General features: G+C 42.2%; 1 protein-coding gene across 1 annotated transcript in view; it reads right to left on the reverse strand.

Moving 5' to 3' along the window:
• Adamts18 (ADAM metallopeptidase with thrombospondin type 1 motif 18) overlaps positions 1-25336 on the reverse strand; it is a 144980-nt gene that overhangs the window by 24914 nt on the left and 94730 nt on the right. Inside the window, exons 13-16 of the mRNA XM_006974065.4 lie at positions 21824-21996; positions 16264-16394; positions 14938-15061; positions 14082-14326 (exon numbers count right to left, since the gene is read on the reverse strand). Of these exons, the coding sequence (XP_006974127.1) occupies positions 14082-14326; positions 14938-15061; positions 16264-16394; positions 21824-21996 (673 nt within the window). The remainder of the gene's footprint in view (positions 1-14081; positions 14327-14937; positions 15062-16263; positions 16395-21823; positions 21997-25336) is intronic.

Genomic DNA, 25336 nt, shown 5'->3' on the forward strand with positions numbered 1-25336 from the left:
AGAAAGAGAACTAGCAAGAACCTTATCCTTAGCCAGACACAGCATAGGCTGGGATGCAGCTCAGTGGTAGGGAGGTGGTCCAAAGCACAAAGCCCTGGCTGCGATGGAGCCGCCGCACCACAAACGGTTAATCAGTAAAGGAAAGAATTCCTGTTTTAATCCTTACTGCCAAGGCTTCCTAACACTGTCTATTAAGCATGTCTTTCCCACAGTACTTAAACAAAGACCCAAGCCACTGACCTTTAGTAATCTATATCTAAATCTCAAAATGGGGAAAAATAAGTTTTCATCCATACCCCTCCCCGCCCAAAGCTTAGCAGTAGCAGTTAATGCAAAAACTCACAACTGGTCACAGGGCCGAGAGTGACTGCCAAGTGCTTAGCCCTGAATGGGACATCTATGTCAACTCCTCCAAGGCGTAGAGAACCTAACAGCAAAGGGGGCAGAAAGATCGTAAGGGCTGGGGCACGGGGAAGAGAGCTGTGGAGTGCTGTCTTCTGGACATGACCTGACTCCTGCTCCTGACCTCACAGCAGCCATGGCTATGTACAGAAGACCTGCACAAGATTGAGCCCATCAGCATTCCACCAGGGAGAGGGGAGGGGGTATACCTCTGAGGTATACCCTTGCTTTTGGTGGTTGCTTGGGGAGGTGATGGAGCCATTGTTCCAGCAAATTACCTCATACCCTTGCTCATGAAAACAACTGTAGTTAACTCAGTGGGACACACACACACAGAGACATAAAAGCAGGATGAGGGGGATTTATCGGGAAGAAGGGGTTCAGTGGGTGGGAGGGGATAAGAAAGGGTAATGAGGTGGTGGGTAGGATCCAAGCACATCATATACATATATACATTTTCAAAGGACAAAACAAAATAAAATAAAAACCAGCATACATACATTTGTCTACTTCCGATAAAACCGATTTTTTCAAAGATGCTATGCATAAATTTTGACCCTGATTATCAATTATTTTTTATTTCTATCCCTTCAATATATGATTCTTATATCCCCAGCCACACACACTAAAGTATTTGGGGATGCAGAATTATTACAGGCAAACCCAATCACATAACACCATCAACCACATACAATACCCTCAACACTATTGAAACACAAGCTCTCTTTAAGCCTTCCAGATAACCGACAAGTTCATAAGTTTAATGAGAGGTTTTTCAGTCTTTCTGCCAGACTTATGCTGTAGAGAATGAGTTGAAATAGATGGAAACTGTCTGGTTTCATAAAAACTGTATCTGCTGTGATCTCAGAAAGCAGACCCCTGCCAAGTCTGTATTGATTTCTTTGGGGGCTAGGGCTCATGTGTGCACAGGACTGGCCTCTGCTCTAGGCAACGCAGAAATGTAAGTTGTTTGTATGTGTCTGATTCTGCAGGTAGAAGCGGGAACGTGATGGATGGATTTAAATAATGCCTGAAATTACTGAAGGCTTGAGACAGTCCTACAGAACGGAATCAGCCTCAGCAATGTCCCTTGGCCACTGAGGAGACCTGTGAGGGAATGATACCCACCTGTTGTAAATGCTGAATCCAGATAGTGTCAAGGATGTGCAGAGAGGGCAAAGGTGTAACAGAGACTGCATTTCAAAATGGGACTGGCTCGAGACTTCGTGATACAGTCAGAGTCTGTTTTCCATTTAGTTTAAACTATGAAGTTGCCTATGAAGACATCCTATAAAGTTTTGACATACAAAAATAACCAAAAGCAGGAGGTACTTTTATTTGGTGTCAAGCCATGTACTTATTTCTCAGGGCTAACTGACAGCAGTCAATTACTCCCAGGATTGTATTACTCCTCATCCTACTAAAAAACACCCAGAGATACGTGGGAAGATCTGGTGAAGCCAGCATGCTGGGGAAGCAAAATTGTTGGTCCACAACATTTTATATGCATATCACTCATACTCACAGGGGCTAACACAAGCCTATGAATCCTCAAGGGCATTTTAGGAATCAAGTGTGTGACTGGGGCTGGAGTGATGGCTCCGTGTTTAGGAGTGTCTGCTGGCCATGTGGGCTTGGTGGCGCTTGTCTTTAACCTCAGGACTCCAGGGGCAAAAGTAGGTGGGTTTATGTGAGTTGAGGCCAGACTGTTCTATCTTGTAAGTTCCAGGCCAGCCAGGGCTACAAAGAAGACTGGAATTCTATCTCCAGCACCCATGTTGGTCACTCTTAACTGCCTGTAACTCCAGCTCCAGAGGATCTGATACCCTATTTTGGCCTCTTCAGGCACCCACACACATATGCACATACTCACATACATTCTTTCACACATAAATAAGCATATTTAAAAGCAAAGAAGTACATGAATTTAAATGTTATTCACTGTAATTATTTTACTCTGTATGGTTCTCAGGCTGGTTCTTAGGGATCATCAAATACCATGGTGATAACACATACTGGAGGATTTGAAGGAGAGTGGGGAAGGGTGTGTTGGAGGGTTGGAGGGAGGAAAGGGAAGGGATAAATGTTGTGATAAAATTATAATATTAAAAACAGCAACAGAAAACCAACAAGCTTGAACATGAAATATCATTTGCTCCATGCTTTAAGAATTTTCTCCTCATATTCTAGAATGTTATGAATACTGTGTCAGTGGTGGAAAGCTACAGAGAGAAATAAGTCACTAGGTGATAAAGCAGGGTTTCGGGTACTGAAAGGACTTCCCAGACAAACTGGAACCCAGAAAATCTAAGCTATACAATTAATATCACATAGGGATCATTAAACCTGATTGCCAAGCACCTCTGCAGCTGTTTTCTGTCTTGCTCATGAAGCTTTGCAAAGGTGTAGGATCCATGTACCAAAGTTCTGTTCCTTATGTTTTTTTCCACAGCTGATAATTGCTGAGGGAGAGTCACCCAGCTTTGGGTACATGCCCACTGGCAGGGTGCCTATGTCCCAGTGGACCCCCCCACCATCCATGTGCATATGAGCAGCACTGATTGGACTAGGGATTAATAACAACAGAAAAAGCAAGACATGAAATCGTGATGAAGATAGGATGGGGGCATTGGGCAAGCTGAAGGGATGTATGTAATGACGGGTAGATCTGATGAAATGGTATTATAGAAATGTGTGAATGAAATTTTCAAAGAATCAATAAAAGTATTGCTTTTGAAAGACTTAAATCTATAGTGGGTTATAATGAAAAAAAAAAAAAAAAAAGAGGACACCAAGGTAGAAGGGAGTGGCATATTTTTTTGGTGTGGGTTCCAGGAGGAGTGGTAGGGAATATTTTGGGTTGGGGATAGGATCAAGATATACCATACATGTTTTAGAAACTGTCAAAGAATAAATAAAAATATTTTAAAAGATTTGAGATGATAAAGATTGGGCAATATAATTTGCATTTTAAGCCCTAGTGCATCTTCAGTATCGAAGACAGACCTGGGTAGTGAATAGGTGCCAACAGGCGTTTGATGTTTTTAAAACCAGACAGCAAGAGGAGATAGAGAGGAACAAGTCCTGCTGATGATAGTCACGGGCACTAATGCATCCCAGGCTGGTTGGAGATGGGGCATTGCTAGAATCTTGGCAGGTTATGATGCAATACACATGAGTGAGAAACAGTAGTATCATCCTCACAGTGCTGCCCTTGGGTGTCTGGCAACCAGGGCTTTCTGTTGAAGTTTACACTGTAACAAGGACTTAGGAACATGCCATGGTTTTAATCTGCTAGAAGAGGATTTTTGTTCATAGACTTCTTTCTGTGGATGGAACAGCATTTTTCTTTTTGGTGCGTTCCCACATTCTGATTTCAGCATCCCACAGGATTGTAAAACATATTCAACATTTTTATATTGGAGTGAACATATTTTTGGCTCCCAAAGTATTCATTTTGGTTCAACTCATCATATTATATGGAAAAGAAAGTGAACTTTATTTAACTTCCTTTAAAGAATAATGCCATGGATCACTTGGACATTAAGATAAAGTCTAGTTTAGGGAAAATATAATTTATTACTTACAATAGTCTCTCTCTCTCTCTCTCTCTCTCTCTCTCTCTCTCTCTCTCTCTCTCTCTCTCTCCCCCCCCCAGTGTGTGTGTGTGTGTGTGTGTGTGTGTTGCACATTTGTGTAGGTACAGTTATGCTGGAGCCATGATCCTATGCGGAGGTCCGAGGACAGCCATGGCTGTTGGTCTTTGTCTTTCCCTTACTGAGACAGTCTCTTGTTTGCCCCTGCACACGCCAAGGTGGCTGGTCTATGAGTTTCTGGGAATTCTCCTGTCTCTGCCTCACATCTGGCTGTAGGAGCCTTGGAGTTACAGATGCTCATCATTGCATTCAGCTCCCTGACAGTTCAGGTGACCTGAAATTAGGTCCTCACAACAAACACTTTACCTACTAAGGCATCTCCTCAGCCTGATGTATTATAACTTTAAGTTAAAAAAAATAACCTCAAGCCATTAATTTTAGAAAGAATTAAATGTGATTAAAACTAACCAGAAGTATTGGGCTGGTGAAATGGCTCAGGGGTTAAGAGCACTGGCTACTCTTCCAGAGGTCTTGAGTTCAATTCCCAGGACCCACATATTGGCTTATAATCATTTATAATGGGATCTGAAGCCCTCTATTGGCATGCATGCATACATGCAGTCAGAGCATTCAGATATATAAAATACATAAATCAACAAATCTTAAAAAACAAAGAACTAACCAGAAATTTGACAATGCTCTCTGAGAACAACAAAACTCAAATAAACGAGATCTATTTAAAAAGATAAAACAAATAAAATATTAAGTTATCATATTTATTTTTAAGGGTCATAGATATTTGTAAGTTTAACACAAATCTGTAGCTGCTTTAAAAATTAAATATGTCTACTTTGTCATTGAAGTTTCCATGGAGGTGGTTTGTCCGTCAGGTTATATTTTTAGCCTATTAATTTAAACTTCATTGAATCTAGTAGTAAAATAGGATCATAAGGTAAGACTTTGGAAACAAATAGCCAAGAAAATGTAATTTTTCTTCATACTGGTGACTCTATAATATTGTATGACTACAAGTATTACTATAGTTTGTATTCTCTTTATGTGTAGTAAGAATTATTATTATTATTTTTTTCAGAGCTGAGGACCGAACCCAGGGCCATGCACTTGCTAGGCAAGAGCTCTACCACTGAGCTAAATCCCCATCCCTGTAAGAATTATTTTTAAGGGGTGGGTGAAATTGCTCAGTGGGTAAAGGCGCTTGCCACTAAGCCTGAGGACCTGAGTTCAATACTCAGAACCCAAGAACTAAAAAGAGGGGACTGACTCCTGAAAGTTGTCCTCTGACTTCCACACATGCACTGTGGTATACACAGGCATACACACACACACACACACACACACACACACACACACACACACACACACTTAAAAATTACTTTTAAGAACATGGCACAGTCAACTGAACATATAGAACATATTTATATGACTTTAGGCTGTTACTGTTTAAGAAGCTATCTATATTAGGAACATACAGATGGATGAATCTGATCAGTTTTAGAAAACTCCATCTTTACTTCTTCAAAATTAATTTTAAAGGACTGGAGAGATGGCTTATCTGTTAAGAGCACTGGCTGTTCTTGCAGAGGACCTGGGTTTGAGTCTCAGCACCTACACTCACAACCATCTGTAATCCTAGTTTCAGGGGATCTGATGCCCTCTTCTGGCCTTTTCAGGTACCACTCATATTCATAAGAATACATTTTAAAATCCTTTTTAGACACTGGTTAAAATCTTGTACCCTGGAAGAAGCTAAATGGTGAGTAGTTTTTGTCAGGATTAAATCCCACAGCTGACTGAGCTATGGAGCTGTGCTGAGATCAGACAAAGCATAAGAACGAGGCACAGCTCAGGCTGGTGTAATGCTTAGCAACAGCACATCAGAGTCTGCTTAATTTGGTCAGTGCACACAATGGGACCTTCAGGCTTTACAGAAGACAGGACGGCTCAAGGCAGTCACACCACCTCTCACACTATCTGCAGTTTCTTGTCATATGTCTGTTGTGGCTTTTCTGCAGATCAGATCTGTTTAATAGTGAAGCTTTAATTACAAACAGAACTGTGAAAAACTGGGATGGTTTTGTGTTCATGAACTAAACTGCAGAGGGAAATGAAATTCAAAACATTGTATGTCTTGAAGTAGTAAAAAGACCATTTCTCATCAGGAAATGACTCGTTCTTGCTTCCGGCTGCCCATGGAAGAAGCCCTGAAAGCCTTTTAGCTTGGTTTCCTTTTTATGTTTGTTTGTTTGTTTGTTTGTTTGTTTTTATTCAACACAATTTTGCCTGTGAAAATTTGCTTAGTAATAAATTTGCTTACTGATATCCTTCTCTGCTTGCTCCAGAGAAGGATAGTTCAAGGTACTATGTCTTACACTAATTTTAATGTGATTAGGCCAGTTTCCAACAGTTTCTTAACTGGCCCTAATCATGCTTCTGAAATTTTGTGCCACATATCAATGTGAAGCAGTGTTTTCAGCCTTGATCATTATAAAATCAAAATATTGATCAACTCTCTGAACAATATTGAAGATCGTCTAGACCTTGTACTACCAAGTAGTCCACCAAACTATAGTTCTTTATATGAAGCAATGTTTACTGGAGGAGAATCTACAACCATTGATTTACTAAACCAGCATACTCTCCAATGGCAGATAAACATTTGTCCTTATACCTACAAATGAGTGTAGGTTTCACCCCTCATCAAGAACCCTTCTCTTTGCAACAGACAGAGGCCATGTGAGAAAACCACAACCAATCAAAATGGAAGATTGTGAAGCCCAGTCCCAATGGGTGCATCTACAAACACTACTAGACCTAAGGCTCTGGAAACATGGTGGAAGAGGGGGTGGAGAGACTGTAAAAGCCAGGGGATCAGGGAGTTTGCTGTGAGGGTGTGTCTCCTAGGAATGTTGGAAGCTACACCCATAAGTTCTTACCAACATGACTTCCCAAATATTGACTGATCAAGGATGACACCAATGGACATGCCAAAGCCAATGGAAAAAAAGCCCATGAGGCCTCAATCCTACACAAAGAACTATATAGTCAACTGAAAGGTGGGAATGGGAGAGGTGCTCTTCCCCAGGGAAGAACATACCAATGGGTTATCTAGTGCCAAACAATCATCCCTGAAAACATATATATATGTATATGTAGCATTATACAGACTGAACAGACTGAACAGATTATATTTAGGAATAAAAATGCATGCAGTAACAATTAGTGGAAAAGAAGCTATGAAGTTGAAGGATAGCACGGGGGTATAAGGGAGGGTTTGGAGGGAGGAAAGGGAAGGGAGAAATGTTGAAATTAAATTATAATCTCAAAATAAAAATTAAAATAAATGAAATTATGATATATGTACAGCAAAAACCCAGCTCAGTGGATTATTTTTAAAAAGAGAACCCTAAATTTAGAGAGAGGAAGTAGGGTTGATCTGGAAGCTGTTAAGGGTGGGACTGGGAGTGAATATGGTCAAAATACATTGCACAGAATTCTCAAAAAATTAATTTTTTTTAAAAGAATGAAAAAAATAAGGCTATCCATTTCATGAGTATGTGTCTTAGTTTGCTTTCTGTTGTTGTGATAAACACTATGATCAAAACAACTTGGGGAAGAAAGGGTTTATTTTCATTTTGCAGGTTACAATCCATCATCAAGCAAAACCAAGGCAGGTACCTGGAGGCAGGAGCTGAAGCAGAAATCATGGAGGAACATTGGTTATTGGCTTGTTCCCTCTGGCTTGCTCACCTATCTTTCTTATAAAATCCCAAACAGGACCACCTCCCTAGGAATGGTACTGCCCACTGCAGGCTGTGCCCTCCCACATCAATTCTTCATGAAGACAATGCCCCACATATATGCCCACAGGATGGTCTGATGGAGGCAATTTCTCAGCTGAGGTATGCAAAATCAAGCTGATAAAAACCTAACTATGACAGCAGCAAATTTATTTTTACCTTTAATAAATGGTAAAATTATTTATATAGCAAAGAGTGATTTTAAAACAATGTTATTATTTATTATCTATAAATGTGTGACTGGCACACCTATTTTATATACCTATATATCTAAGGTTAACTTAAAATTTTCTCAGGTGAAACAGAATCAAAAGTGCAAAAAGTTTAAGAACCCTTGGTGGAGGAGATGTCAGGAGGCCAACTAATGACCAAGTTCTGTGGCTAATCTTGCAAACTCAAGTGTCCGCCAGTGCCAGAAGTTTCTTAAAACAGATTTTAAAATCCACATTTTTACAAGAAGTCACATGATATCAAGGCATTGTTCCATTATGCTTTATTGCTATGTGAGATGGGAGATGGATCTGGCCTCTGGCCACCAGTTTGCTCACTGTGGTGTGAAGTGTAGGGTTAGTTTCTTCAAATATGTGTGTCATACATGCAAAGTCAAAAAGTGATGAAGTGGGCACCAAACTATGTCAAATAATTCTTACAAGAGCCACAGCAGCAAGCATGATTTGCCCAGTTTACAAATGTGTACTTTATGGGACACAGAAAACAAGAAACTTCCCCTAGTTCCATTAGCAAGTCAAGCCTGCACTTAAACCTTCAGATGTCAAGTTGTAGATGGTTAGCTTTAGAACTGTCTTCTTAGCCTGTCAGTAAATGTTTAAGGTGTCACAGAGCAGATTCCATATGGTGTGAGTGTTAGCATTAGTTGTCAACTTACACAACCTAGAATTACCTGGGAAGGGAGTCTCAACAAGGGACTGTCTACACAGATTTTCCCGTGATCATTTTTATGACAGATTTTTCCTTCTTTTCTTTTCTTTTTTCTTTCCTTCTCTTTTCTTCTTCTTCTTCTTCTTCTTCTTCTTCTTCTTCTTCTTCTTCTTCTTCTTCTTCTTCTTCTTCTTCTTCTTCTTCTCCTCCTCCTCCTCCTCCTCCTCCTCCTCCTCCTCCTCCTCCTCCTCCTCCTCCTCTTCTTCTTCTTCTTCTTCTTCTCCTTCTTCTCTCTCTCTCTCTCTCTCTCTCTCTCTCTCTCTCTCTCTCTCTCTCTCTCTCTCTCTCTCTCTCTCTCTGAGACAGTCTTTCTCTTTGTAGCCCTAGCTATCCTGGAACTCACTCTGTAGACCTGGCTGGCTTCAAACTCAAAAGATCCATCTGCCCCTGCCTCTAGAGTGCTGGGGAAGGGCGTGTGCCACCACTGCCCAACCAACAGATTTTCTTAATTGGACTCACTGACATGAGAAGCTCCAATGCACTGTGGGCAGTACCATTCTTCAGGTTTGGGCTCTGGACTGTTTAAAGAGTAGAGAAAATAAGCTGAGTATTTTATTTTTATTTTATTCATTCCTTTATTCTCTCTCTGCTCTTGAATGTGATGACCATCAGCTTAGTTCCTGCCTTGACCTCTTCCCAATGATGGACTATGACATGGAATTGGAAGACAAATACTCTTTCCCCGCAAGTCAATCTTTTCGGGGTGTTTCATCATGGTAAAAGAAGTGAGACTAGGACATGTGGAGGATGCACCTTTATTCTGCACCACCATGGTTCAAAAGGTGCCCAGAATAGACAAATAGACTTCAATAACTGTAGGGGATGCTGTGATACTCAAACTCAAACCGATTGCATGGTCTTGAAACTACGAAACAGACACATGGCAAACAGTATTCTCTGGCAGCCTGCAGAAACAAGGGAATATCTGGGATGGCTCCTCTACTCCAAAATGAACACAGAGAGATTTGGAGTGTGGGATCCATGCACAGATTTTAAATACTTTAGAATCCAGAAAAAAGTGCACACACACACACACACACACACCTCAACTTGGAGCCATCAGAGAAAGAACAGCTAGAATGCCATCATCCCTATCATCACTAAGGAAATCTCCACTCTCCTGTCCATGCAGGTACAGAGCCAAAGCACAGGACAAGGTTCCAGGGTAACAACAGAAGAGGATTTACATACAAAATCCTGTGACAACTTTGAGTCAAGGTCTACACACACCTTTTGTGCCAGCTCATTTGTGGTGTCAACTGCTCTTCTATAATGCCTTTGTGAAGCATAGTCTTGATAAGGCAATGGTTTGGCTATTCCCAAGAGGCAGCTCATCAGAGAAAACTGGGACTTCTACCCTGTGATTTGTTAACTGACATTAAGGTATCACTTCCGGGGTTTGCAGGATTGGATATACATTCATTCCAATACTGTTTACCTGCACCCCCCACTGCCTGTTCATAACTGCTTCTTCAATACTGAAGATGTATCTTGAATAACAGGTGGCTAAAATGGAAACACCCCACTACCCCTAGCCCCACTTCAAGGTATCATCAAGATAGCTACAGTAATAAAAACACCCACCAAAGGCTCAAGGAAGAAGCTGAGGTTCATTCTCAATATTATGTTTTCCCTCAGAGTCCATATCCCATATATCTCCAGAACCTTCCTTCACACTGTCTAAATTTCTAATATTTTACAAGCAGGTCCACTTCTTTCAAGCTTATCCTCTCTGTTTCAGTTTTTAGAACTTCTTATCTAGAATTTGAGATGAATCCATTTCCTTCCTTCGTTCACTTTGTGACCCTCAAATCATATTTCTACACAGCAGCTGGAGTGAATTTTTAACATATCCACCTCAGTAAGATCTGGACACTGACTTAGCAGGAATTCCATGTTCCTCACCGTGGGTTATGTCTCTCTGTTCTCTGCTTCCCTACTATACCCACCCACACCTCAGGACATTCTTTTCCTAACCATACTCTGGCTAGATGGGAGTTAACAACTTCTCAGTCTGAAGCATTAATCTCATTTTTTTTTTTTGAGACAGATTTTCTCTGTGTAGCTTTGGAGCCTGTCCTGCAACTCACTCTGTAGACCAAGCTGGCCGCGAACTCACAGAGATCTGCCTGCCTCTGCCTCCCAAGTGCTGGGAGGAAAGGCATGCGCCACCACTGTTCGGCATTAAGTTCATTCTTAACTACTTCCTGTCTTGAAGTTCCTGCACACTTGGCTGGTCATTCACATGCTTCAGTTATCACATTAGATGGCTCTTCTCTACCAACCCCTAAATCCAGAGACAACCTCCGTTTGTGTCCTTTAGATTTATTTTCCCTCAGGGAGCTTGCCAAAGTCAGTGTTCGCTGATAGTACAATACTGTTCTATACTTCGCAGTATGCTAAGTTTTATAATACCAGGAAGGGTTGCTGATTCTTTTTTTCTCTTCTATTTTCTTTTATTTTATTTTCCCCTTTCTTTCTTTCTTTCTTTCTTTCTTTCTTTCTTTCTTTCTTTCTTTCTTTCTTTCTTTCTTTCTTTCTTTCTTCCTTCCTTCCTTCCTTCCTTCCTTCCTTCCTTCCTTTCCTTTTTTCTTTCTTTCTCTTTATCTTTTTTTTTATCATTTTATCCTCAGCTGTATACTTACATCTAGTCTACAGTCAAGCAAGGAACCAAGTCTGTGTTCAGGGTGTAGAATACAGAGGAAGTAACAGCTGCTTAACACAGTGGGTATTTTCACGTTTCAGCCTTCTACAGTTCTGCCAAGTCTAAGAATCCATTAGGGAAACATCAAGATGTCATGTAAATTCACTCAGAATAACTCATCACACATGGCATCCAAACTCCCACTCAGGGTAAGGGGAATCCGTCCTCACTGCTTTCACCACGGAACCATCAGAAGCTGCACATGGTCACCACCCACATCACAGCAGTATGATCTCATCCAGTTGAGCCCTGAATGAGGAAAATGAATGGGCAGTTTCAGTTTATAGAGGAAGAATCTGCCTCTGGAAACAGCTTTGCCAGTCACAAAGTTGATCAAAGTACGCCAAGAGGATGGCCTAAGCATGCCAAGGACACAATAAGCAAATAGATTAATAACCCACCAGGCAGAGAGAATGAAATAAGGATTCTAGGCAAAAATCATCAGTCAAGCTCCTGGTACCAGTCTTAACATTCAGCTTTCATAGTGGCCTTCTAGTTGCTACTGGTTTATGCTTGTTGGGTATATTCCAATGATTGTGTGGATTCAAGTGTGGACAAGGTGGCAGTGGCTGTGGCACAGAGGTAAAGTACATGCCTGGTACATGCAAGGCCCTGAGTTCATTTGACATGTTTTAAAAATAATATGGGTAGCAACCGTCTCTGAGCAGCTCGGCTACCTACTCCCACAGCTCTCCACCTCTCCAGAGCTTCCGAACCTTCTAGATCAAGTGGTGTAGATTTGCCTTGAGAAAACCACACGAGTGACCAGGCCTTTCAAGTATCTTTGGTGTGGGGTAAGGTCATGTGCAGCAGAGTTAGAAAGACCCAAGCTCCATTCTCAGTCCTACCACTTCTATGTTACACAAAGTTCCGGGAGGCTCAGTGTTCTCATCTGTAGAAGGGGTCTCAAAACCCCTCCTACTTTATGAGGTACTGGGGACATTCAAGAAACCAGATCATGAAGGGCTGTGGCTATAGCTTAGTTGGTAGAGTATCTGCCAGGCAAGCATGGAGACATGAGTTCCATCTCCAGAGCCTAAATAAACAAAGCCAGGCATGGTGCCACACACTTGTGATCCTGAGCAGGGGAGGCAGAGCAATGGGTCCTTGCAGTTTGCTGGCTATCCAACCTAACCTAATTCACAACTTTCAGGCCAGTGAGAGAGCCTGTCTCAAAAACAAGATGGATGACACTCAAGAAAGAACACCTGAGGTTGACCTGTGGCCGCCTCATGCATGCTCTCACATGTGTCATGTACAGACACTCACTTACCATGCATCACCCCCCCCCCACACACACACACACATACATCGTCTCCTAACCACAGGAAGACAGAGTCCACAGCAGCCTTAAGAACAGTGTTAGAAGCAGCTCCGTCAAATGATCTCCTTCCTTTGTTTGAGCAGAGACCAGCCATGGAGCTGGACTGTGGCAAAGAGTTCATGCTCCTGGATGGAGAAGATGTGGACTCAGGTTTGCCTCTGCTTTCTCCTGGCTTTGCGGGCTATGGAAGCTATTAACTGTTTCTCATGCTCAAGCCCCTATCTTTACGTGTGTTGGAGACTTGGTCCCCTAGCCTGTGACACTGCTGGGTGGTGGTGGTGGGCGCAAAACCTGAAAGTGGTGGACCATAGTCAGGAGACGTTATGTCACTGGGGGAGAAGAATCCTTGGTGGGATTTTCTGGCCTCACCCTTCTCCTTTCCCTTTTACTTCCTGGTTGCCATCTTCTTCACAAAATACTCCTGGTGTTGCCTTGGACACAGCGAGAGCAACAGGGCCAACAGAGCACAGCCTGGAACTTTCAAGTCTCCGAGTCAAAACAAACTTTTTTTTTGTTTTGTAAGTTGATTACTTCAGGTATTCAGTGACAGTCACAGAAATCTGAACGACAGTAAGCTTTCTATTCTAATTGTGTAGGTAATAAACTGCAGTGCAAAATGACTAACAAGAATACCTGGTTATGCGAGTGTTTGTTAAATGGTAAAGCATTGTCATTTATACACATACTGAAATAAATCACACTCCTTCGAGAGCAAACTGTCAGCTCCCTTTTGCAAACAGGAAGAGAGCAGACCCAGAGGACTCAAGGAAATGTGCATATGATAACAATCTTGCATACTTATTTAGTGAAATGCTGGCTGTGTTTATTGCTTCTATTGCCCATTCATATGTTTTGCTTTCTTTCCTTTCTTAATCTCTGGGGAAGCTACAACCTACAAAATTATGACTAAACTCCTGCTGATACTCAAGTCAGCATTTTCTCTACTAAAAAGCCTCCTCCTGGGCCAGCTAGCTGACAGATGCTGGAAATAGCTGCAATGGACTCTCTGAATGGCAGACACAGCATAGAATGGTCTAATGAGTATTCCCTTCCTGGGCACTCCCAGGCTAGCGCAGTGGTAGAAGACCCTTATGTAAATATGGAAACCTTTTGGAGGCACATCTGACTTCTGTCTCCAGTTTCTCAAAATCGAGTTGCTAACTGCCCTTCCTTCCCTCCTTGCACTCAGAACAATCTCCTGTTCGGCAATGAGCTGAAAGGGAGTCCTCTGAGTTTGCTCAAGTTGTAGCCATTGCTTTCAAAGCTACAGGAGGCACCAGCATCAGAATCAAGCTTACTTCAATGACCAGCGTCTCATTTGTGGGTCCTGGTGCATACAGGCGTTCTGGGTGGTTAAAGGACCGCTGGTATTCAAATGTGGTCCCTGCGAAGGTGAAGTCCCCAGGCCAGTCGATGTTCCAGCCCCCAGTGAGGTAATACTTTTGACTGAGGCTTCGAACGGCAAGATAGCTGGAAGAAAGCTGCAGCTCCTGGATCTCAATGCTGTGGGCCCCAGGTGGGATGGTGACCACAGGATAATATTCTGAATGGAAAGAGAAGAATCTTTTTTAGTTTAACACACGGTATATGGGAGAAAACGAACAGTGACTAGAAATGCCCAGAGGTGTGCAGTACCCATTTGGATGGAGCCTTTGAGATTATTCACCCCTATTTTATTAAGTAAAAAGATCAATAATTTCATTTTCTTGTTTTGAAGATTTATTCTCTCTCTCTCTCTCTCTCTCTCTCTCTCTCTCTCTCTCTCTCTCTCTCTCTCTCTGTGCATGAATGCACATGCATGTACGAGTGCACGTGTGTGTGTGTACCCATGTGTCACAGCATGCATGAGGAAGCCAGAGGACAACTTTGGTGAGTCAGTTCTTCCCTTCCCCCTTGGGTTCTGGGGATGGAATTCAGGTCATCAGGCTTGGTGGCAAGTGCCTTTCTCTGCTGAGCCATTTTGTGGTGCACTCACCATACTTCTGAAGTACAATGCATAGATGAAACTACTCACTCTAAGAAACTTGCCACGTGGCAAAAGCTATCACTGCTGTTGGGTGAGCTAGGATGAGATTACCACGGTCCCCTCCCCGTTCAGAGGCGGAGCGGGGCACTGCCAGCTGTGATGAAATGAGGGACAGCAGCAGCTCTTACCGTTCGCTTTGTGCTGACTGAGGTACAGGCCTTTATAGAACTTGCAAGTTGAATTGTCACCTTTGCAAACACCACATGCATCTGACACTGCCTTAGAGCCAAGTTCATGGTCACATCCCACTGGCTGTGGCGAACAAAAGCAAGGGAAGAAAGATCGAAGATAAGCAAAGCCAGCGAGGAAGACTCACAGGAGGCAGGCAGCTCTGCTAAGGGGGGAGCTGGACCGTTATGTCAGACCGGGGCTCAAAGTTTTCCTTTCTTTGTAAATAATACATTTATTCTTCGAAAAATGTCATTCATGTATACACTGTATTTTGATTCTGTATATCCCTGTTCCCTTCCAGTTCTCTTGGAAGTCCCCCATACATCTCACTCTTAACTTTATGGCTTTTCCTCAGTATATTGTTATTGTTTTAACCTGCTGATTCTAATGAGTGCTGGTTATATGCATACAGGTGTGTGTGTGTGTGTGGGGTCAACCACTGGGACCCTGGGCAATCTACTGGTGGCCAACTTCCCTCTAAGAAAAGTGTCTCTTCCTCTTTAAGCGACTGCATAGTTGATCAAATTGCACAGTTGATCTAAGGCTTAGACTCCACCTCTCTGCTAGAGTGAAGAGTCACGGGCTATTACCAGATAGTCCAACTGGATGAAGCATAAAAACCCTGAGCAGTATACATTCAGACTCACTCTACACACATATATGTATGCATACACATGCACATATACACATATACATACACAAACACACACAGGCATGAACCCACACATGTGCACACCTATACACAAACCCACACACACACATAAACACCCATATGCATACAAATAAGCACAGACACACATGTACACACAAGCACACACAAGCACATATAAATACACATGCACACACCTGAGCGCATTTAAGCATACACACGCATATCATGGAAAAGGATGAAGTGTTCACAGTGAAGTTTAAGTGCAAGGAGCAGTGAGTCCAGAAAGAGAGAACTGTAAAGAGAGGACAGATCTGTCCCCATTGCACTTCTGAGGTTCTACTATGTGGGGAATGTGCTTGGTAAACAGGTACTGAGACATCAACATTATTTCCATCTGTGTTTTTATAGCAATGCAAAGTTGGCTGTAACCTGCACACCGTCCCCCTAGGCTGGGAAGTGGCTGAAGCAGGAAATTAAGGGGTCATTTGAAAAAGGACCTCAGAAGTGTGCATGGCAGCTGGACACTTTGTCCATCTTCCCAGTGTATACTGCAGGGACTTTCCCAGCCATCTTCACAGCACACAGGAGACCAAACCTGACTGCACAGCCTGGGGCAGACATGTCCTCTTACTTCACAAATCCCATCGATGCAGACATCGTTTCTGTGTGGGGAACAGGGTGTCCCGTCTTTCACCTTGCCGGACATGGCGAAAAAAAACTCGAAGTTTTCAGCCTTGCAGTAGAGCTTACATCGATCTTCCTCTAGAGGCAGAGAGATAAAAGGAGGACTCAGTCAAGACTAGCCTGTGTGCAAAACAGTATGGCCACCAGACAGAGCAATGAAATCAACTTGGAAAACTATTAGGAGCAAAGGTAACATTCTATATAATTTTGTTTGTGAGTGTGCCTGTGTGTGTGTGTGTGTGAAGACCACATGTATGTATCTTTCAAAAGACAAATTCCATTTGGCAGCCTATAAAAAGCCAATTAAATATTGATACCTGTAGCTGAAGTTTTCTTTGGTCCTGCTCAGCCCCATGGACCCCATAGCCACTTAAAAATAATCCCTCAGAAGATTATAGTAATTAAAACTACTCAGCCATTAGCTCAGGCCTACTACTGAGTAGCTCTTAATTTAAACTCAGCCCATTTCTGTTAATCTATATGTTTCCACGTATTCCATGGCTTTACCTGTGTGCCATTACATGCTGCTCCCTGGATGGCAGGCTGGCGTCTGCTGACTCAGTTTTTCTGTTCCCAGAATTCTCCTTGTCTGTTTACCTCATACTCCTATACTTCCTGCCTGGCTACCGGCCAATCAGCATTTTATTTATCAACCAATCAGAGCAACATATATTCATAGCACACAGAAGGACATCCACAGCAGATACCAAAAAATTGTGGGCTGTTTTGTTTTGTTTGAGGGAGAGTCTCCCTGTGCAGCCCTGACTGGCTTAGAGCTGTTTATGTAGACCTGGCTAACTTTGAACTCATAGGCATCAACCTGCCTCTGCCTCCCAGGTACTGAGATGAAAGGTGTGTGTCACCATGCTTGGCTTGATACCTAAGAATTTTGTATTCCTAATCTTTAGGAATCATCACCACGTACAGGATTGCTGGGTTGAACAGCCAGCCTCCCCAGACTCTAAGTATTACAGACTTTGTGGTCTCTGAAGTTAATGAATAACAGCAGATACATGAAAGGGTATCTTTGTATTCTAATGAAACTTTAACTTTTACAAACAGTTTAGGTTATATAGTCTGATGATTTTGGTTTGGGACTGGATCCCTATAGATATTTATACAGCCTGTAAAAAGGTAAAGTTGATACACCTTGAAAACAAAAGCATGTAGTCAACCATGTTTATAAAAAAACATCAAATTAAAATGTCACTAATAGAAAGGGCAAATAAGCTAATTCTAGAGGCTAAAAAAGTATTTTGTGTTGGTCATTAATCTCCTGAGAAATTTCTAGTATCATAGGAAAGAAAAAGAAAAAAATAATGTAGTTATAGAGCTCTTGTTATCTGGAAGGAGTAAGACAGCCAATTCCTTCTATGGAGACAGCAGTCCTTGGCCAGCAGCTCCAGATGACGTTTTTCACATGGGACCTTCCGTAGGCGACACTGAGTGATATCCCTAACAACAGTTTCACCCAGATGTGTAAACAGTTCGCAAACAGTCCTGCTTCACAAAACCCTTCAATAGAAGGCAAAACTAAAACTTAACCATGAGAGAAAAATGTATTACTGTGGTCAAAATATGTAGATGTGTGGGTGGATAAAATGTTTCTCCCAACCACAATGTTTTTATTTTTCAAATAACAACTTTAATATCTTCTAATTCTTATAAATGAGATTAAGGAGTTGGATGGTGTGTGTGTGCATGGGTGTGTGCTTATGTGTGTGCACGTGTATGTGTGAATGTATGTGTCTTTTCTCTTCTTTACCAGTCCCAGGATTTGAAAAGTTCTAATAAAAGTGTTTTTTTTTTTCTTTTTTTTTCTTTCTTTTTTTTTTTTTTTGTGTCTAGTACAGATTTCCAGGCATGACCTTGCCCTTCAAAAACAGAATGAAAAAGATAAAAGAGAAGTTCACCGCTGATGGGGAGAAGATCTCCATTTATGACAAAGCCTTCCCCTGGTCTTTTGGTTTTGCTTTGTTTTTGAGACAGTCTCACTATAGTAGCCCAAGTTGGCTTCTGACCCATCCCCTCTGTTTCTTACTTTTAAGCATGAAATTGATATGACCTAGAGTCATTTGGAAGGAAGAAACCTCAAATGAAGAATTGCTCAGATCAGATTGGCCCATAGGCATGTCTTCCAGAGACTGTCTTGATTGGTGATTGATATGGAAGGGCCTAGCCTACTGTGGGCAGCACCATTCCCCAGGCAGGTAGGTCTGGACAATATAAGAAAGCCAGCTAAGTATGAGCTAGAGAGAGCCAGTAAAAAGTGTTCCTCCACGGTTTCTGCTTGAGGTCCTGCCCTGACTGCTCTAGAGGATGGGCTGGGATCTGGAATTACAAGATGAAACAAACCCTCCTCTCAGCCAAGTTTCTTTTGTTCAGGATGGTTATCACAGTAATGAAAAGCAAGCGAGGGCATCTTTTCTGCCTCAGCCTCCTGAGTGCTGAAATTACACGTGTGTGCTCTCCCACCTGGCCTTCTCCTGTTCTTAAATGGTAGGAATATGCCAGACTTTCAAATAGTGGTCAGTCTCCTCTGGTTCTAAGTTTCATCTGGAGAGGGAGGTGAGAACAAAAGCCCTAACTGTGCTGTCTCACTCTGGGCAGACAGGAGCTCCTGAGGCAGCAAATTCTCACAGAGTGAGTGACTAAAAACCACACACTCTCTTGTTACCAAAGTCTGCCATGTAATAGTGAAGCTACACTGAAGCCCAAAGCATTTTCCCAGCTACAGACTTTCCTAACATTCCCATTGCATTTCAACACAGAACCCGCTTAGTGGGTAACAACAGAACAGAATGCATTAGTGCTACAGATAATGAATCACACGTGAAGACCAAGGAACACCCAAGAATCCAGAGGACAGGAAGACAGCAAAGAGAAGGACACAGTCTCAGAGGAAGAATTATATACGGGAAACTTGAGGTTGCAGGAGTGCACACACAAGAGAAAATGCAGTTTGGGATGTTAGAAATATCAATGTGGCCTATCCCATCTGCTGTCTGCTGGAACCTGCTGTGTAGCATCCTTCCCTGTTCATTACTCACCCCCAGTTGAACACCTGTACTGATAGAGAACTTTTCACTTGTATGGGGGATCATATGCCCCTTTTGGACAGCTGGAATTCCTGTATCCATTAAAAAAAATTACAGCTATTAAAGCCAGGTATGGTAACACATCTGTCATCCAAGGACTCAAGAGGCTAAAGTAGGAGGATTGAGAATTCTAGATTAGTCTGTGCTACAGAGTGATACTCTGATTCCTTTTTAAAAAAGGCAACAACAAATTCCCCAAACTAGTCCTTAAGTATAGACTAAGTAGCCTGCTTAGATGCTGGGGATACAAAACATGCTGAAGATGTACCAAAGGCTTGGTCCTTGTGGACCTGAAGTTCTTGTGAAGATAACCAATAGACAAAAAAAGTGAACTTGAGACTGGAAAGATGGCTCAGTGCTTAAGAGCAGTAAGAGGAAAGGACCAGAATTGAATTCTCAGCATCTATATGGTGGCTCACAGTTGTCTGTAAGTCCAATTCCAAGGGATCTGTCCATAAACATACAGGTAGGTAAAATGTTTATACACATGATAAAAATAAAAAAATTAAAATGTAACAGTAAACTCATACTAAGACTAAAGCAGGACAAAGGCTTTAGAGAGTAAGTGACAAAAGAATGTGTTGGCTAGGTCTCTCTGAGAAGCCGAGATCCTAGGACATTTTGAGATCTTACATAGATGTGCATTGTGGAACAGTAGTTGAGGATGTGTTACACTTGTTTATGCTGTGGAACATATGTTTAATGGTGCAAAGATGTGCTGCATTCTTTTATGTTGCATTTGTTTAACTCTGTGAAGCTGTGTTACTTTGCCTGCCTAAAACACCTGATTGGTCTAGTAAAGAACTGAACGGCCAATAGTGAGGCAGGCAGGAGAAAGGATAGGTGAGGCTGGCAGGCAGAGAGAATAAATAGAAGGAGAAATCTGGGAAGAGATGATGGAGTAGTGAGAAAAGAAGAATTAGAGGAGGATATCAGGGGCCAGCCACCCAGCTACACAGTAAGCCACGGAGTAAGAAGTAAAAAAGCACATATAGGATAGAGAAAGATAACAGCCCAGAGGCAAAAGGTAAACAGGGTAATTTACGATAAGAAAAACTGGCTAGAAATAAGCCAAGCTAAGGCCCAGCATTCATAAGAAAGAATAAGTCTTCATGTATTTATTTGGGAGCTGGGTGGTAGGCCCCAAAGAGTAAAAAGAGTTAAAATAACAACAACAGATGTATTCTTTGAAACAATTTCAAGAAAAACTTTTTTTTTTTTAAATAGTAAACAGCCACAGGCCTCCAGAGACACAGCTTTTTAAACATTCACATTTGCCTCTGCTTTTGACAGACAGTCCTCAGTGCAGAGTCAGCACTCCTGGAAGGAACATCCAGGCAGGTGTTGTTTAAAGCTATGCTACCTGCTATTAATATCAGGTGAGGCTGGTCCCTAAAGTTCTTAAATTGCAGAAACTCTCCTGATGGCAACTGGCAACACAGTTTCATTTTTAGAATAACCCATCAATTGTCAGAAACACCAGTGTCTCCTTCTACATGTATGCAACAAAGAGGGCACAACCAAGAAAGTGATAAGCCAGGACAATACAAAAATTGCCAAGACACAGACTAGCGACAGATTATCCAGCATGGGTGACAAAAAGTATACCAACTTTTCCATGGCAACTAAAATAAATGTTTTGTTATTTAGCCAAGAGAAAAATTAATTAATTAAAAAAGTTTAATGCAGCTAGATAGTCCCGCCTGGGATACATAGTAAATTCCAAATTAATTTGAGCTAAAGAATGATACATTGTCTCAAAACACCACCCTCTTGTCTCTATTTACAGATATTGTTTAAAAAGTTAAATGTAAGCTATAACTTTGTTATAATAAATATGAAGAGACCAGTATAATTTTTGTTCTCTCCCTCTCCCTCTCCCTCTCCCTCCCTCCCTCCCTCCCTCCCTCCCTCCCTCCCTCCCTCCCTCCCTCCCTCTCTCTCTCTCTCTCTCTCTCTCTCTCTCTCTCTCTCTCTCTCTCCAGACGTGTTCTTTTTACAAAAAAAATTTTTTTTCCTGTACTTGCAATCATTTGACATGTCCCTTCCTAAATATGCTGTCTCTGTGGGGCATATATGATTTCATAAGTTTTCAGTCTGGACAACTCATACCAATTTCAATTAACATCTCTGGGAAACAAAAATCACCAAGCTGTCAATGGTACATTTAGAAATATAAACCCATTCAAAACACACAGGTCCTTTCACTCACAGACAAGAGGTGTCTTCTGGGAAGAAAAAAAAAAAGACTGCAAAAATAAACACCTATGAAAGTTGATGAAACACTGAACCAGGACAAGTCTGGAGAATAGAAAATAAACATGGAAACTCTTTAACATGGGCAGAGATCTCTTTCTGTGTTGTGAGTTTACATACTATCTGACCAGAATGTCATAGTGACTGAGTTACCTTCAACTTTGGTATAGGGTCTCCACCGATACAACCATCCCCGGAAGGGCTTGTTGTTATACTCTGCACACTGCTGGGCGCGGAAGTCCAAGCTGTTTTCACTACAAGGGTTAATGTTGCACAGTTTGTAGATACGGCTAGATCCTGGACAGAACTTGCCACCATACTGAGGCCTAAAAACAGAATTCAGGAATTTTAGAACCAAACACTCTCAGCCACATATAATAATGCAATTGAGGGAAGCATCATTGTACTATGGGCAGTCGTATCTAGTTTATTACATAATTGGAAATAGATGCCCTGCAATTTACCTAGGCCCTTCTAGTTTCCATACAGACATAATTAATCAATCACAGAGCTCTTTTTGTTTTCACAGAAACTTAATATGGCCTCAAAATTGTAATATCATATTTATCACACTTTCAGGCAGCTGTTGCTATGCCTAATTGTAAGTGACACCTAAAATCAAACTCATTTCCTGTCTCTGATCTAATTTTTATATTCTGGAACTTTCCTTAACAACCAATGACGAAAATATTCTCGATACTTCATGTGTCAGGGATTCTGTGAACACAGTAAGAGGTTCTCTGCCACAGGTGTGTGCCACCTACACACACCTTTCCGCACTGGTCTCAAAAGCTGTAAATGCAGATCTACCCCATGTCTCCAGGCTCCCTCCCCCATCGCATTATAGTCTAAACTTCTTCCCGCACTTCCGGTGCACCTGCTACCATGAAGACCGTGGCATGTGGAAAAAAGAATGGAAGACCCACGTTCTCCAGGCCGGCTCTGTCAGCCCTGGAGCTAGCACTCTGGCTATTTTCCTATCCCGGGGTGGTTTATCCCAATCGACTCTGCACTCTGAGGGGAGACACTGCCTCTTTTTCACCAGCATGACCACCTTTTAACTTCGGCCACTTCCTGCTTTCCTGCCAAGCACAAAGAGAAGTAGAGAATGATTCGCAGAGCTGAGAATCTCATGAGAATATAAATAATTATAATCTCAACAGCAAGCTCTTAAGACTTAGTGGGCAAATTCAGATTTGCAAAAGCCAGGAGGGAAAGTGAAGAAAAAGGGCAATTGTATTGAAAATTAGTGTCGGTCACCCATCCGACCCTGCACCAAACACTAACCACTCACCCAGCCTACCCTGCTCCGAACACTAACCACTCAATAAGCCTCCTCAGCACAAAACCCTTCCTTATGCTCTCCCTACCCACAGCTTTCTCCAGAGCTAAAACTCAGCCGAGGATTGCTTCATATAAAAATCTGATACCAACAGGAAACCTGAAAGGGGACTCAAGGCTAATAAGTGGATGTGATTAAAATTCCTTGTTTCCATGGGAAGTTCAGGCTTGTCACAGAATACTGCTGGATCCACCACAGTGTCTTCTAGCAAGCCTTCCTGAGATCCCACGGAGGAACTTCACAGACACAGAAAGAGTTGCATGGTCAGAATGAGATTTTCCTGCCTTTTCAAAACATTCTGGAGCAAATGGCTATGAGTAGCACCCAATCAGATCCCCTAAGACTTCTCAAATGGTCATTTATAAGGCATTCAGCAAACCCTAAATTGTGTTATCACAGCCTCAATACTCTTTACAAAGCATATTAAGGCACATTCTCAGCTACAGGCTTTCTCTCTGAGATTTTAAACATAGGCTGCATGTGGACTCCCCGTTACTAGTCAGCTTAGTGACCATCACAGTGTGTGACTTTTTCAACCTAGACCGCTGCAGCCTGGAAAAGGTCTCCAAACTCACAGGGCTTTCCACTCTTCGGATGGAGGAAGTGAAGAAAGGGCAGGTGGGGCACAGACAGCACGTTAGTGAAGGTCACACAGCTCATGGGGACAGTGGAGCTGAACCTCAGATCTTTGGACTCTGTCCCAGACTTTCTTCCTTGTCACCTAGGACTGCATTTATCTGAGCAAGATAGGCATGGTTGAAGCAAGTGGGAACTGAGAGAAAGATCCAGTAAGCAGAGTGCCTAGGCAGCTTGTCTTCAACAGCGAGGTAGATGTGCATTTAAGTTCATGCCCTGCTTTACTGTCCTTGACTTTATAGATTAGAATTAGACTATAAATATTTTAAATAGTTCATGCTCTCAAATTACAAGCCACACTATGCTCTCTATGTTCAGAATGCTCAGATTTCATGTTTCATTATGGGATAAAGTCAGAGTGGTTGAAGCAATGACTGCCAATAATTCCAAATGTTCCAATTCAAGGACATTTTCCTGCAGCCTTTTATTCTGTCTGGGACGGTCTCAAAAGGTAGTCCAAGCTGAGTTTGAACTCAGAATCTTCCTGCCTGTGCCCTCTGAATGATGGATTGCAGGGCTGCACGGCCACCCCTGGATTTTTATGGTTTTAAGCAGGAAAGGTTGGATAAGTGAATAGAAAACTTTCCCATAACACCCTGCAGAGTGACAAGAGCTCTGGGATTAGAAACAAAAATAGAGGCAGAAAGCAAAGTCTCAGCACACAATGTTGCATTATAAAGTAGAACTGTATTTGTTTTTGCATCGGTCAACCTGATCACAGGCGCTTGCAGTATCAGTTGGTTATATAACTTAGAATCACTGCGGGAATGCTGTATTATAATGTACATATGGACACACGTGTATATAGCAAGATTTCCTCTACATTCTCACTTACATGCTCATCTATTCTCTTTGTCTGTTTGTCTCCTCCCCTCCCTCCCTCAGACAGGGTCTCGTGTATCTCATTCTGACCTCAAACTTGCTGCACAGTCAAGGATGAACTTGATTTGCAGGTCTTCTGGAATCTACCTCCTGAATGATAGGATTTCAGGTAGTCCAAGCCTGGATGACACAGTGTTGGGAACTGACCACGGACATTCTCACACATACAAGCAAGCACTCTTCCAACTGAGCTACACCCACAGACTCTTTCAATAAGAACACACAGTGTGGTTGTTATGTGTCTTCCAAAGAAATTGGTGCACCTTTTAGAGGACCCTGCTGATTTTGATAATTGAGCCTGGGAATTATTGGTTAGAAAAATGGGCCCCAGAGTCAGTTAAATGATTGTTGTGAGGCTCCAGCGTCCTCCCAAACTCCACTGGCTAGGTGGCACTAGAGTGAATAGTCTATAATTCTTTGCTGACTAGACTTGTGTTTTAGGGATGTTCTAGAGTATCTCAGGATGCCACTGTTAATGTTTGGAATACAGCTGGGTTACAGTGTGATAATTTGATAGGTAGGGAACCAGGAGAAAGGTCAAAGAGTTAAGACTATGCACCTGGCTTTGAATCTGCCATTGTCAGTGTGGTACCCAAGCAGGTGCTGATGCTGTGAGTGGAATCTCTTCTCCCTTGGTTGCCCATCTGTGAAATAATGGGATAACATGGCGTTGGAACTGATGGGGTGGTTTTAATGTGTCTGGGAGAAAGTTCCTGGAGACGTGTTTGGAAAGGCTTTTAAAGTGTCGTGGAACTCCACAGAAAACAGGATGTGGAAGCAATAAACACACCTGCTACAGACAGGGG

The sequence above is a fragment of the Peromyscus maniculatus genome, chromosome 5 (assembly GCF_049852395.1).
Source record: "Peromyscus maniculatus bairdii isolate BWxNUB_F1_BW_parent chromosome 5, HU_Pman_BW_mat_3.1, whole genome shotgun sequence".
In the NCBI taxonomy this organism is placed as follows: Eukaryota; Metazoa; Chordata; class Mammalia; order Rodentia; family Cricetidae; genus Peromyscus; species Peromyscus maniculatus.